At 44.3% G+C, this 12709-nt stretch overlaps 1 protein-coding gene across 1 annotated transcript in view; it reads right to left on the bottom strand.

Moving 5' to 3' along the window:
- The window catches only part of LOC126190922 (venom dipeptidyl peptidase 4-like), a 605109-nt gene extending 592666 nt beyond the window's left edge, over positions 1–12443 (bottom strand). Inside the window, exon 1 of the mRNA XM_049931557.1 lies at positions 12308–12443. Coding sequence (XP_049787514.1) covers positions 12308–12394 — 87 coding nt within the window. The 5' untranslated portion in view covers positions 12395–12443. The remainder of the gene's footprint in view (positions 1–12307) is intronic.
- Between the last annotated feature and the right edge of the window lie 266 nt (positions 12444–12709).

Here is a 12709-nt window from a genome sequence, read left to right as displayed (position 1 = left end):
TGAGTCAACAGATGGGGGCGTTTGTAAGACAACAACAATCTGCACGAACAGTTCGACGACGTTTGCAGCAGCATGGACTATCAGCTCGGAGACCATGGCTGCGGTTACCCTTGACGCTACATCACAGACAGGAGCGCCTGCGATGGTGTACTCAACGACGAACCTGAGTGCACGAATGGCAAAACGTCATTTTTTCGGATGAATCCAGGTTCTGTTTACAGCATCATGATGGTCGCATCCGTGTTTGGCGACATTGCGGTGAACGCACATTGGAAGCGTGTATTCGTCATCGCCATACTGGCGTATCACCCAGCGTGATGGTATGGGGTGCCATTGGTTACACGTCTCGGTCACCTCTTGTTCGTACTGACAGCACTTTAAACAGTGGACGTTACGTTTCAGATGTGTTACGACCCGTGGCTCTACCCTTCATTCGATCCCTGCGAAACCCTACATTTCAGCAGGATAAAGCACGACCGCATGTTGCAGGTTCTGTACGGGCCTTTCTGGATACAGAAAATGTTCGACTGCTGTCCTGGCCAGCACATTCTCCAGATCTCTCACCAATTGAAAACGTCTGGTCAATGGTGGCGGAGCAAATGGCTCGTCGCAATACGCCAGTCACCACTCTTGATGAACTGTGGTATCGTGTTGAAGCTGCATGGGCAGCTGTACCTGTACACGCCATCCAAGCTCTGTTTGACGCAACGTCCAGGCGCATCAAGGCCGTTATTACGGCCAGAGGTGGCTGTTCTGGGTACTGATTTCTCAGGATCTATGCACCCAAAATGTGTGAAAATGTAATCACATGTCATTTCTCGTATATTGTATTTGTCCAATGAATACCCATTTATCATCTGCATGTCTTCTTGGTGTAGCAATTTTAATGGCCAGTAGCGTATCTCTGTAACTTGAATTTTTTCCAGAAAATAATTCTCAGAACATGCTTCTGTATTCTGAGATTACTATCTTTGCAACTTGAATTTCTTCAGAAAATAATTTCATAACCCATTAGTGAATGGAAATATGCAGAATAATCTAGTTTCTTTATTTTTAAATCGCCGATAGCAGTAATCATACGTATTGTAAACAGGGCTGAACCAAGACGCTTCACTCTAGGATGCGGATTTTGTAGTTGATGTCTGGATCTATCTGCAGCGGGAAAAACTTAAAACTTTCAACATTGTGTTTCATTGTTTGAGAAACCTATTTTTATAGACATTTTTATAGATCGTGGAGCACTATGAGAAGTACTGAAATGTGTGTATTGTGTCAAAATTCAGCAATAATCTACGTGCGTTGAACCTCTGTTGATGTTTTCGAGTATTTATTTAGTTCCTTTTTCGGTAAGAGGACAGTACCATTTTTTATTCCCATTTTCGTACGATCTGCAAAAAGGTACAATACCTTCGGAATTCATGTGGAAGATCATTTACGTGTACTAGAAACAACAGAAGGCCCATAATAACAACTTGTGGTTCTCTATGTCTGACTTCTTAAAATTCTGAATGCCTATCATTATACGGCAGACATAGAACTGATAAACATTGCTTTCTCATTCAGGATGTAGGAGGCGACGGGACAACAGGTTCAAAATAAGGGGACTACCGGTTAATATAGAAACAAGAAAGACTAATGAGCAGTTAATGTCAACAGGTATGAACGTCAACGCTGCTGAGCCCTGACCATTCTGAAGAAAGCAAAATCTCAACAAGCGTTTGCTCCCAGAGACATGTTTAGAGCATTTTTTCTACTTTCAATCGGTGCTATCTCTCCTAAGGAAACAGGAAACATTTTCCAAAACACCCGTTTCAGCAAGGAATCCACTCCCCTCCCTCCAGCGAAAATAAAAAGTCACAAATATATATTATGAAATCTTTACGTGTTACCAAGTGACGAGTTCCTCACTTTTCACATTCCTTGTTATCCATCTGATAACCTCAGAAACCATCTGAATTGAAATGTAAAGCCTATATTGAGACACAGATCAAATTAATATTTTTCACTCAACTTTCATGGTATTTCATATTTGTCACAACCATAAAATATTGGTTATACGTAACATACATTATTTATTATTATTATTTGAATATCTGAACCGTAATGGTAAACAAATCGTCCTTCGGAAACACATTAAACATGAAGAAAATCAAGTTTCCGGCTCAAGGGGATGCTCGCTTACGTTTACACAAGGCCTAATGAAATTTTGAAGTTGTCTATGGCCAGTAGGTAAGGGACAGAAGCGCCACACCAATAAACTAAAGGCTCACCATTCGACCCTGACCAGTCACACAGTTCTTATTGACTGTTAATGTATGTTATGCCTGTAAAAAGCTCCAGATGGACAGAGATCTGACTCGGTATAAACTTTTCTCTCTTTTAGTCGGCAAATAAGCTGGTTTTCAAGTCATCAGAATCTGAATATCACTCACACACACACACACACACACACACACACACACACACACACACGGGAGAATGGCTGATTTGATCACGGAAGGGCCTAATGTTGTATCCACTTTCGTCACGTTAGAAACAATATAATGTTAAACTGGCGCAGCAGGATTTTCTTATATTTCACACAACAGGATGTTTATTTAGAGAGCTATTCGAAAAGGCTCCAATACGTCATTTACTGCTGAGAGAAACTGCCGAAAAGTTTCTTGCGCCACTACATATTACAATATTATACAGATAAACCAGGATACAATTGCAGTTTTCTACTGCTCTTCATAGGTGACGCTGCTGAGTGTGTAGCGAGATAACGTTATTCGAAAATCGACATGAAACAGGAGCACTTGCAGATTACAAGTACTTGGTCCAAGGACAGGCATCTGACTCTCAGCGCAATAAACGTAACGCACTGGATGTAAATTGTCTTGATAGGAGTTTAACTACACAAGCGGTGATCAGTCACTAGAATCAGTCATAAACATCAAACAATTAAGATTAACTGTCTGTATCTACGGCTAATGCTAGAAAGGACATTTATTGCGGTAATCCTAAGTGTACATGCACTCCCGATACACGCCTTTTGTGAAAACTTCATTCGACTAATTCTTCAGTATTTTTGGTCGGTCTTGCACTTAACAAGGTAGATTAATGGAATAGATAAAGAATACGCGAAACAGTAGCAGCTCGATTCGTCAGAGATATGTTTAGACACCACGAGAGCGCCACAGGTTTCCTCAGCGAACGCTACAAGATGAATCTAGACGAGTTCCTTACAAAACAACGAGAGCCGACGTTCCTTGTCGCGCCAAGAAAAATACAGTACATAGCAGAAGGATGTAGTTCAGGAAACTTTTCTCACACATAGAAGAATAAAATGTGTTACGTGGACATAGACCCGGAAACGCTTCATTTTCATGTTAGGGCTCATTTTCTTCGTCTATTCACAATGACATTAATCATGGGAAACACCCGAAACAGTTCGTATGAGCATTACGTGACACTTTTTTTAAAACATGAAATGTAAATGTAAATTTTTGATGAGAATGTAGAGTAAGTTTTAATTCTTAGGTTCACCTTCAAATGGCTGCAAATGGCTCTGAGCACTATGGGACTCAACATCTTAGGTCATAAGTCCCCTAGAACTTAGAACTACTTAAACCTAACTAACCTAAGGACATCACACACACCCATGCCCGAGGCAGGATTCGAACCTGCGACCGTAGCAGTCCCGCGGTTCCGGACTGCAGCGCCAGAACCGCTAGACCACCGCGGCCGGCTCTTAGGTTCACCGTCAGTGTTTATTGCCATAAGTGAACGAAAGTGATGTCGACGTGGGACTCACTTCATTGCTTGTGACTTATTTCATAGTTCTACTGGCATCCCGCAGGTAGCATCTGCTGTTCAATGTACCTCACGGCTTGGTTTCCCGTGAAGAGCAAAGTGGTCAAATGCTGAGTTACAATGAAATGAACACCCCTAGCTGCATACAGTCGATGATATAAGTCAACGGGGACAGTTGAAAATGTGTGCCCCGACCGGGACTCGAACCCGGGATGGCCGGCCGTTGGTGGCCGAGCGGTTCTAGGCCCTTCAGTCTGGAACCGCGCGACCGCTACGGTCGCAGGTTCGAATCCTCCCTCGGGCATGGATGTGTGTGATGTCCTTAGGTTAGTTAGGTTTAAGTAGTTCTAAGTTCTAGGGGACTGATGACCTGAGATGTTAAGTCCCATAGTGCTCAGAGCCATTTTTTTTTAACCCGGAGTGTCCTGCATACTTGGCAGACGCTCTATCCATCCTTTTTTTTTGGCATTTTGTTCGTTATGTTTGGTCGTTGCGGACGTCACATGACATCCGTTCAAGTTGGTTGTTGATCCTTTCACTCACTCGTTTTTTTTTTTTTAATTTTTTTATTACAGAGGCCAACCAGCTCTCTGACCGAACACGCTGAGCTACCGTGCCGGCGCAATTGAGGCTGAGTTCCTACATATTTGACTACGTGAAAATGTGTGTGCCGACCGGGACTCGAACCCGAGATCTCCTGCTTATGTGGCAGACACTCTATCCATCTGAGCCACAGAGGATAGTGCGACTGCAGGGACTTATCTCTGGCACGCCCCTGTGGGACCCACATTCGCAACTTATTGTCCTGCACTATATTCGTAGTGCCCCTGCCCTTATACTCATTACACGCGGCTTTACTGCCGATTCCCGTAATAGTTCGGGCACTGTTTGTGCATCTGCACAGAAGAAGATGGTCAAATGGCCGGTGAGCCATATATATATATATATATATATATATATATATATATATATATATATATATATATATACTCCTGGAAATGGAAAAAAGAACACATTGACACCGGTGTGTCAGACCCACCATACTTGCTCCGGACACTGCGAGAGGGCTGTACAAGCAATGATCACACGCACGGCACAGCGGACACACCAGGAACCGCGGTGTTGGCCGTCGAATGGCGCTAGCTGCGCAGCATTTGTGCACCGCCGCCGTCAGTGTCAGCCAGTTTGCCGTGGCATACGGAGCTCCATCGCAGTCTTTAACACTGGTAGCATGCCGCGACAGCGTGGACGTGAACCGTATGTGCAGTTGACGGACTTTGAGCGAGGGCGTATAGTGGGCATGCGGGAGGCCGTGTGGACGTACCGCCGAATTGCTCAACACGTGGGGCGTGAGGTCTCCACAGTACATCGATGTTGTCGCCAGAGGTCGGCGGAAGGTGCACGTGCCTGTCGACCTGGGACCGGACCGCAGCGACGCACGGATGCACGCCAAGACCGTAGGATCCTACGCAGTGCCGTAGGGGACCGCACCGCCACTTCCCAGCAAATTAGGGACACTGTTGCTCCGGGGGTATCGGCGAGGACCATTCGCAACCATGAAGCTGGGCTACGGTCCCGCACACCGTTAGGCCGTCTTCCGCTCACGCCCCAACATCGTGCAGCCCGCCTCCAGTGGTGTCGCGACAGGCGTGAATGGAGGGACGAATGGAGACGTGTCGTGTTCAGCGATGAGAGTCGCTTCTGCCTTGGTGCCAATGATGGTCGTATGCGTGTTTGGCGCCGTGCAGGTGAGCGCCACAATCAGGACTGCATACGACCGAGGCACACAGGGCCAACACCCGGCATCATGGTGTGGGGAGCGATCTCTTACACTGGCCGTACACCACTGGTGATCGTCGAGGGGACACTGAATAGTGCACGGTACATCCAAACCGTCATCGAACCCATCGTTCTACCATTCCTAGACCGGCAAGGGAACTTGCTGTTCCAACAGGACAATGCACGTCCGCATGTATCCCGTGCCACCCAACGTGCTCTAGAAGGTGTAAGTCAACTACCCTGGCCAGCAAGATCTCCGGATCTGTCCCCCATTGAGCATGTTTGGGACTGGATGAAGCGTCGTCTCACGCGGTCTGCACGTCCAGCACGAACGCTGGTCCAACTGAGGCGCCAGGTGGAAATGGCATGGCAAGCCGTTCCACAGGACTACATCCAGCATCTCTACGATCGTCTCCATGGGAGAATAGCAGCCTGCATTGCTGCGAAAGGTGGATATACACTGTACTAGTGCCGACATTGTGCATGCTCTGTTGCCTGTGTCTATGTGCCTGTGGTTCTGTCAGTGTGATCATGTGATGTATCTGACCCCAGGAATGTGTCAATAAAGTTTCCCTTTCCTGGGACAATGAATTCACGGTGTTCTTATTTCAATTTCCAGGAGTGTATATATATGTCTGGCCAATGGTAATGGCCGAGGCGTTCAGCGTTTGTATTGGGAGAGATTTCCCGAACTCCAGTGCCCCAGCAGGAGGGCATTTGAAGCAAATGATACTCCGCTTTGGAGGCCTGGGACATCTGAGTCTACTGCTCGCCCCTGGGAAGGCCTAGAAGGACGAGGACTCCCCAACTGGAGGAGCAACTTCTCTGCGCAGATGACGACAATTCTCATGTCAGCGTAAGAGAATTACCTATGGCAAGTAATGTTTACCTCTTTATAGAGACTGGTATCAGTACCATGTACAGCGTTTTCAGGCACTATCAGCAGCTGGTTTACCTGCATGGGGACACTTCCGCGAATGATTCATTCAATAACGTGTCAACCTTCACCTTAGTGTAAATGTGAGTAGGGGGACAAGCTATGTTCTGGCACATTTTGTTAGTGCATGTTGCCTACATCAGGGGCAGGTATGCACTCAGGGGCAAATCTATTGTTCTCCTTTGATTGACAGGAACTTAATCTGTTGTTCTGTTAAGTGCTTTTCCATGTCACTCCCATTTCCTGTCAATCAAAGGAAATGGGGGTGACATGGAAAAGCACTTAACAGAACAATGCCCCTGGGTGCATACCTGCCCCTGATGTAGGTAACCTGCACTAACAAAATGTGCCAGAACATAGCTTGTCCCCCTGCTAATGTGCTGTTTACAATGTGTGATTAATGAGTTGAGGTGTAGAAGCTCAGCTATGACATGGACATAAACCTTTTCCGGATCCATGTGCATGAAATACATTTTCGTCCTCTATGTGTGAGGAATGTTTCCTGAAGGATCTGGCATTAAGATTTTGTTACACCCTTTATAACTTACTCCTCTACTGACAGTAACCTCAGACTTTTTGGAAATGATGTAGCTATCCAAGTATTGTCTGCAAAAATTTACATAAATACGCAGTCACATCTTGATAAGATTTCAAAGTGGTCCAGAGATGGGTAAATGTGATACTGATCAGTTCACAAGACGCAAAAATGTAGTGTTCTATCACTAAAATAGCAATTAGTCACAATTGGAATCTGCCAAGTTACAAAAATAACTAGGTGTAACAGTTAGTGAATAAATAAAATGAAATCCACACATAGGCTCAGTCGCAGGTAAAACATGGCACATTTCTGTTTATTGAAAAGGAACTTGGGAAATGCAGTAAGTCTACTAAGGAGACTGCTCACAGTTCACTCATGCGAGCCGTTCTAGATCATTGCTCCAGTATGGGTCCCATACCAAACAGACCTAACAGGGATGGGCGCTAATGACCATAGAAGTTTTGCGCCCTAAAACCACAAAAAAAAAAGAAAAGACCTAACAGGGAATATCGAACGTATAGAGAGAAGTGTCGCATGAAAGGTCACAGGCTTGTTGGTTCGTGGGAGAGCGTCGCAGATGGTGCAGTTGTCCACACAAGGATAGCAACCTCAGAAGGCTGTGGCGAACTACTGAAAGCCCTGCAGAGGACTGATAAACTGTTGACAGTCAACGTAAACATAGAATAAATCCACTACTTTACTACTGTACACTTGGTGAAAAACTGCTGGAAACAGAAACGCCCGTGAAATATCTAGGAGTGACCATCCAGAAGGACAAAAAGTTATTCCTTACCACTGTGACAAAGGACTATAGCAACTAACTGTAAAAGTTACTGTTGCGTCCATTTTCCATTTTATAGGCTCTATGACGGATGGGTTACACATCCAGCTGCTTTTACGCAATCTGGTGATGCACGAAAAGGGTGCAACGCTTCACTAATATTACATAATTTCGCAACCAAAATTGTTTTTTTTTTTCTGAAATCATCCGGAAGGACCTTAAGATGAATGACCACATAAAACAAGTTTTAGAAACAGCGGATGTCAGACAGATTCATAGGAAAAATCTTAAGGAAATGTGAGATGTGACTTAACAAACGCTTGTTCGACCAATTCTTCAGCACTGCTTACCTGTCTGAGACCCCTCACCATTTTGTATTAATGGAAGAGGTAGAAGAGACCCAACGAGGAGAGGTACGTTTCGTCACGGGGTTGTTTAGCCTACGTAAGAACGTTACGGAGATGTTCAAAAAGCTCCTGGCAGACGTTACAAGAGACAGAGAGGTTTACTATTCAAATTCCGAGAGAGTACGTTCTGAGAAGAGTTGGACAACGCATTAACTCCGCATACGTCTCGCGGATGACCTCAACAAGAAAATTCGAGCAATTAGAACTAATAAGAAGATTCTTCGACAATCATTGTTCCGACGCACCATACGTGAATGTAACAGGTATGAGGGGTCAGATAGTAGTACCAATAGTACCAAGTGGCGTGGCGGACTAACGGGGTGGGAGGAGTGGGAGATCCTCCCCAGGCCTCTGGTCTTGTGTGTATTCCTCCAAATTTCTATGTTTGGAACCCCAAACCCCAGCCCCCTCCCCCACACAACCGAACCATTTTTAATCGAACTCAACATAGCCAAAATGGGCTCAGCAAATAAGAGACAGTTTGCACTTAGAGGCCCCTTAAGTACGCATACTATAAACACAGGTAAGCTTGTAAGTAGGCTGTTTATGTTTTCTTTATGTAAGTAGGCTGTTTATGTATTCTGATTGGCAACGTTACGTAGCGCTCTGTATGAAAATCACTGGCTGTGCTGTGTGCAGTCTGTGGCTAGTTTGCATTGTTGTCTGCCATTGTAGTGTTGGGCAGCTGGATGTGAACAGCGCGTAGCGTTGCGCAGTTGGAGGTGAGCCGCCAGCAGTGGTGGATGTGGGGAGAGAGATGGCGGATTTTCGAAGTTTGTAATACTGGATATCATATATTATGACTATTAAGGTAAATACATTGTTTGTTCTCTATTAAAATCTTTCATTTGCTAATTATCCCTATCAGTAGTTAGTGCCTTCAGTAGTTTGAATCTTTTATTTAGCTGGCAGTAGTGGCGGTCGCTGTATTGCAGTAGTTCGAGTAATGAAGATTTTTGTGAGGTAAGTGATTTGTGAAAGGTATAGGTTAATGTTAGTCAGGGCCATTCCTTTGTAGAGATTTTTGAAAGTCAGATTGCGTTGCGCTAAAAATATTGTATGTCAGGTTAAGCACAGTCATGTATAAATCAGATTGCGTTGCGCTAAAAAAAATATTGTGTATCAGTTTAAGCACAGTCATGTATAAATTTTTCTAAGGGGACGTTTCAAGCTACTTACCTATTATAAGGCCATGACAGTTGTCAATGGGTGTGTTCAGATTTTCAGCAAAACGTTCCATGAAACTTAAAAACTAGAATGCTAACCGTGTGTGTAGTAGATGCAGTTATTCTACATGGAACGTTCTGGCTGTAGTACTGGAGAACCTGGTAAAAATTTACGGTGAGTTTGATAAGGAGCAGGTGCTGCAAGAAATAAAAATGTATCGTAGGCATCTATGTGCAACCGATAAGAGTGTGGGCGGTGCTGCTTGGTGGATAGCCCAAGAAATCCTTCAGTTTAGTATTAACCCTCCGTTACTCGCGCGAAAAGTCGTGACATCGTCACTCGCGCGGATGACTGGTGTCATCCACAAAGCAAGTGGTCTATTTGTACACTGTGAACGGCCTTTATGACTGGTTTTGTGATTTTTTTACTAATCTAAATATAATACATTTATATTTGCACACAAAATAATATATTCTAACGTTTGAAACATTCGAAGACCAATATCTTCAGTTGAATTACTGGCATTACATGGTCCCTCTTGTTGCTTACCGACGTACGGTTCTAAATTCAGAGTGTAAGCTGTTTTTACATCAACCAAAGACTTCGATGGTTTGCTAGGAATATATTGCCAGAACGGGCAGTTTCCTCTAAATGCCAAAATCTGTTCGTCAACAGTAAGATATTCACCAGGTGAAAAATATTTTTGGAAATTGTTCGTGAATAGTTTAAGTACCTCTCTGATAGCTCTGATAGCAGCCAACTTGTCAATCTCTCTGTGAACACCTCTATCACGGATATTATCAAACTCCAGATATCTCAACAGAAACCTGAATCGGTTTTCACTTATGCATAAATAACATGATTAATGTCCATTTCCCTTTTAGTTATCCCACAATTTGGATATACTCTTCCTACAACATCTCAAAGATCCACATAGATATAACAAACCAATGAAAGCTCTGATCTCTGTCGCATCTGTTTCTTTAGCGTCCTATTCCCTAGAGAAGTTACCACGAACTTCATTAATGTATATATTAGTGCATGTTGCGATAATGCTTATTATGTTTTCATGCAAGAACAAATTCAGGATTTCTATTTCTGTGTTTTTTATACGAGCTTGATTTTTTGGTCCAGGCAAATGCGTAATAAAATTACAAGATCTGCTTCTAACACTGGTAGGATATTTATTTTTCCTCCGTTTAGTTATTCCATCTTTCCCTAAAAATATGCGCCCTCTTGAGTTACTTCTTCCTGTGATTCATATTCATCATTTTCTGACACTTTTTGTTCTGTTCCTGAATCATGACCGCTTTCATGAACACATTTCTCAGTCTCTGAGTCAGCGCTATCACAGTGAGCATCTTCATCACTCAGCTCATTGAACCATTGCAACCATACATTAGGATCTCTACTAAACTCTGTCCCACGTTTTTTGCCTTTGACATTTCTTCCACAACTTAAAAATAAAGAGAATACTAGGTAACACGAAAGGTAACTGCAATCAGTTTCAATACCTCTAAATTTACGCACATGAAAGAACGATTGAATCTTGGAAAGCAATAATGTGATACAGACTTACTTTGTTTCATATTGTGGCAGCAGAGCTCGTGCGGATAACAAGTGTCCTCCAGACTATAATAATTTCATAAACAATGTATCTTTCGTAACTGAAGGACAACAATGATTGGAGCTAACAGCTGGAGACTTAACAGAAAGGTACTGAAAATGGCGCGAATTCAGTCCAGCACTGTCAGACAAAATTGAGTGGGAAAGTTATGTGGATGACGAGTGTAATTCGCGCGGGCAACGGAGGGCTAAATAAGAGTTTAGTGAATCATTCCCATGTATACCACCTACAGTCCAATACTTCTTGACCACTTGTGTCTCAGTCGCATCATGCTGCAGGTTTCCTAAACTAAAACTAATAAAAAGTTGTCTTCGCTCTACTATGAATCAATAACGACAAGCCATTCTGTCAATTTTATTAGTCGAGAGATAAGTTTGAAGAAATATAGACGTTAAGGACGTTATTGTGAATTTCAGTAAAATAAAGGCACGAAAACATGTACTATAATATCAGTAATAATTAAGTCTGGTACCAAGGTTACGAAAGTAGCTGGTCTTATAACTGTACAAGGTCATTTTCTTACTCTGATATTTATTATTTCTTTTCCAACTGATGGTTGTTGCGATACATACTGATTCGTTTTGTAATTTTCGCACCTGTATCTTCAAGTATGTATATTTGACTTACTAGAGCAGGGGTTCCCAACAAAATTTTCTCGAAGACCCTCTCATCGAGCATGATTGGTACCTTGTCATATCACAGTATAAAGTACCTAAAAAAGCCAAATTAAGAGTCTTTTCATACGTTTTCTATTTTTGGTACTTAGAAAAAACATTGATATATTCATTAGTGCAAAAATATTGAGGGGCCAAAACAAAAAAGCTGTTATCATATGAAATATAATATTTCTTATTGTAATAGCATCTTGCGGACCCCTCTGCCATAGCTCGCGGACCCCCACCCGTTGGGAACCTCTGTACTAAAGCGTAGAGTACACACATCATAAATACTTGAATTTTTTGTCAGCAGTTATCTACATGTTAATAATTTTTCACAAAAACGTCATTACATTGACATCAAACTGCATGCAAATCGGAGGCCGCATTTAGTTTTGCCGCCCCGAGCCTAGTCCGCCACTGCCAGTACCCTCCGCCACACACCGTCAGCTGCCTTGCGAACTGCGGGTGTAGATGTGGTGCAATGGAAAGTACCCTCTGCCACGCACTTCACAGTATTACCACAACGGTAACGTTGCAGAAATTTGGGCTTTACAGAGAGAGCTACCGGTAACCGTTCTTCGCGCTTTACATCCGCGAGGCCTCGGAGGCGCGCTCACCTGGAAGCTGTTGCCCATCTCGATGGCGTCGGCGGAGCCGCGGTTGGCGCGCGTCCCCTGCGAGGCGGCGCGGTTCTCGTTGACCATGGCTCGTGTTCCGCGGACCACAGCACACACTCGTCCTCTCGCGTCGGCGTCTGGCGCGACACTGGCCGGGCCTGGCCGGACGGCAGCCGCTCCCACCTGGCGACCGGCGCGCCTCCAGCGAGCGGATCGGCAGCCACCGCCGCCTCGCCACTCCGCGGCGGTGAAAGTGGCCGCGCTCTCCTGTTGGTGCCGCCGCTCCTGGCCGCGCGACACGCCGACGCGAGCAGGCCGGCAGCGGCGGAACACAGCCACTGCGTACTCCTCTGCTCCTCCTCCTTCATCAGTACTTGGCGCGTTCCGGTGCACATTATCCGT

This window comes from Schistocerca cancellata, chromosome 6 (assembly GCF_023864275.1).
Source record: "Schistocerca cancellata isolate TAMUIC-IGC-003103 chromosome 6, iqSchCanc2.1, whole genome shotgun sequence".
Classification (NCBI taxonomy): Eukaryota; Metazoa; Arthropoda; class Insecta; order Orthoptera; family Acrididae; genus Schistocerca; species Schistocerca cancellata.
The sequence above is the reverse complement of the archived record's forward strand: the minus strand, read 5'-3'. Positions and strand labels throughout refer to the sequence as shown.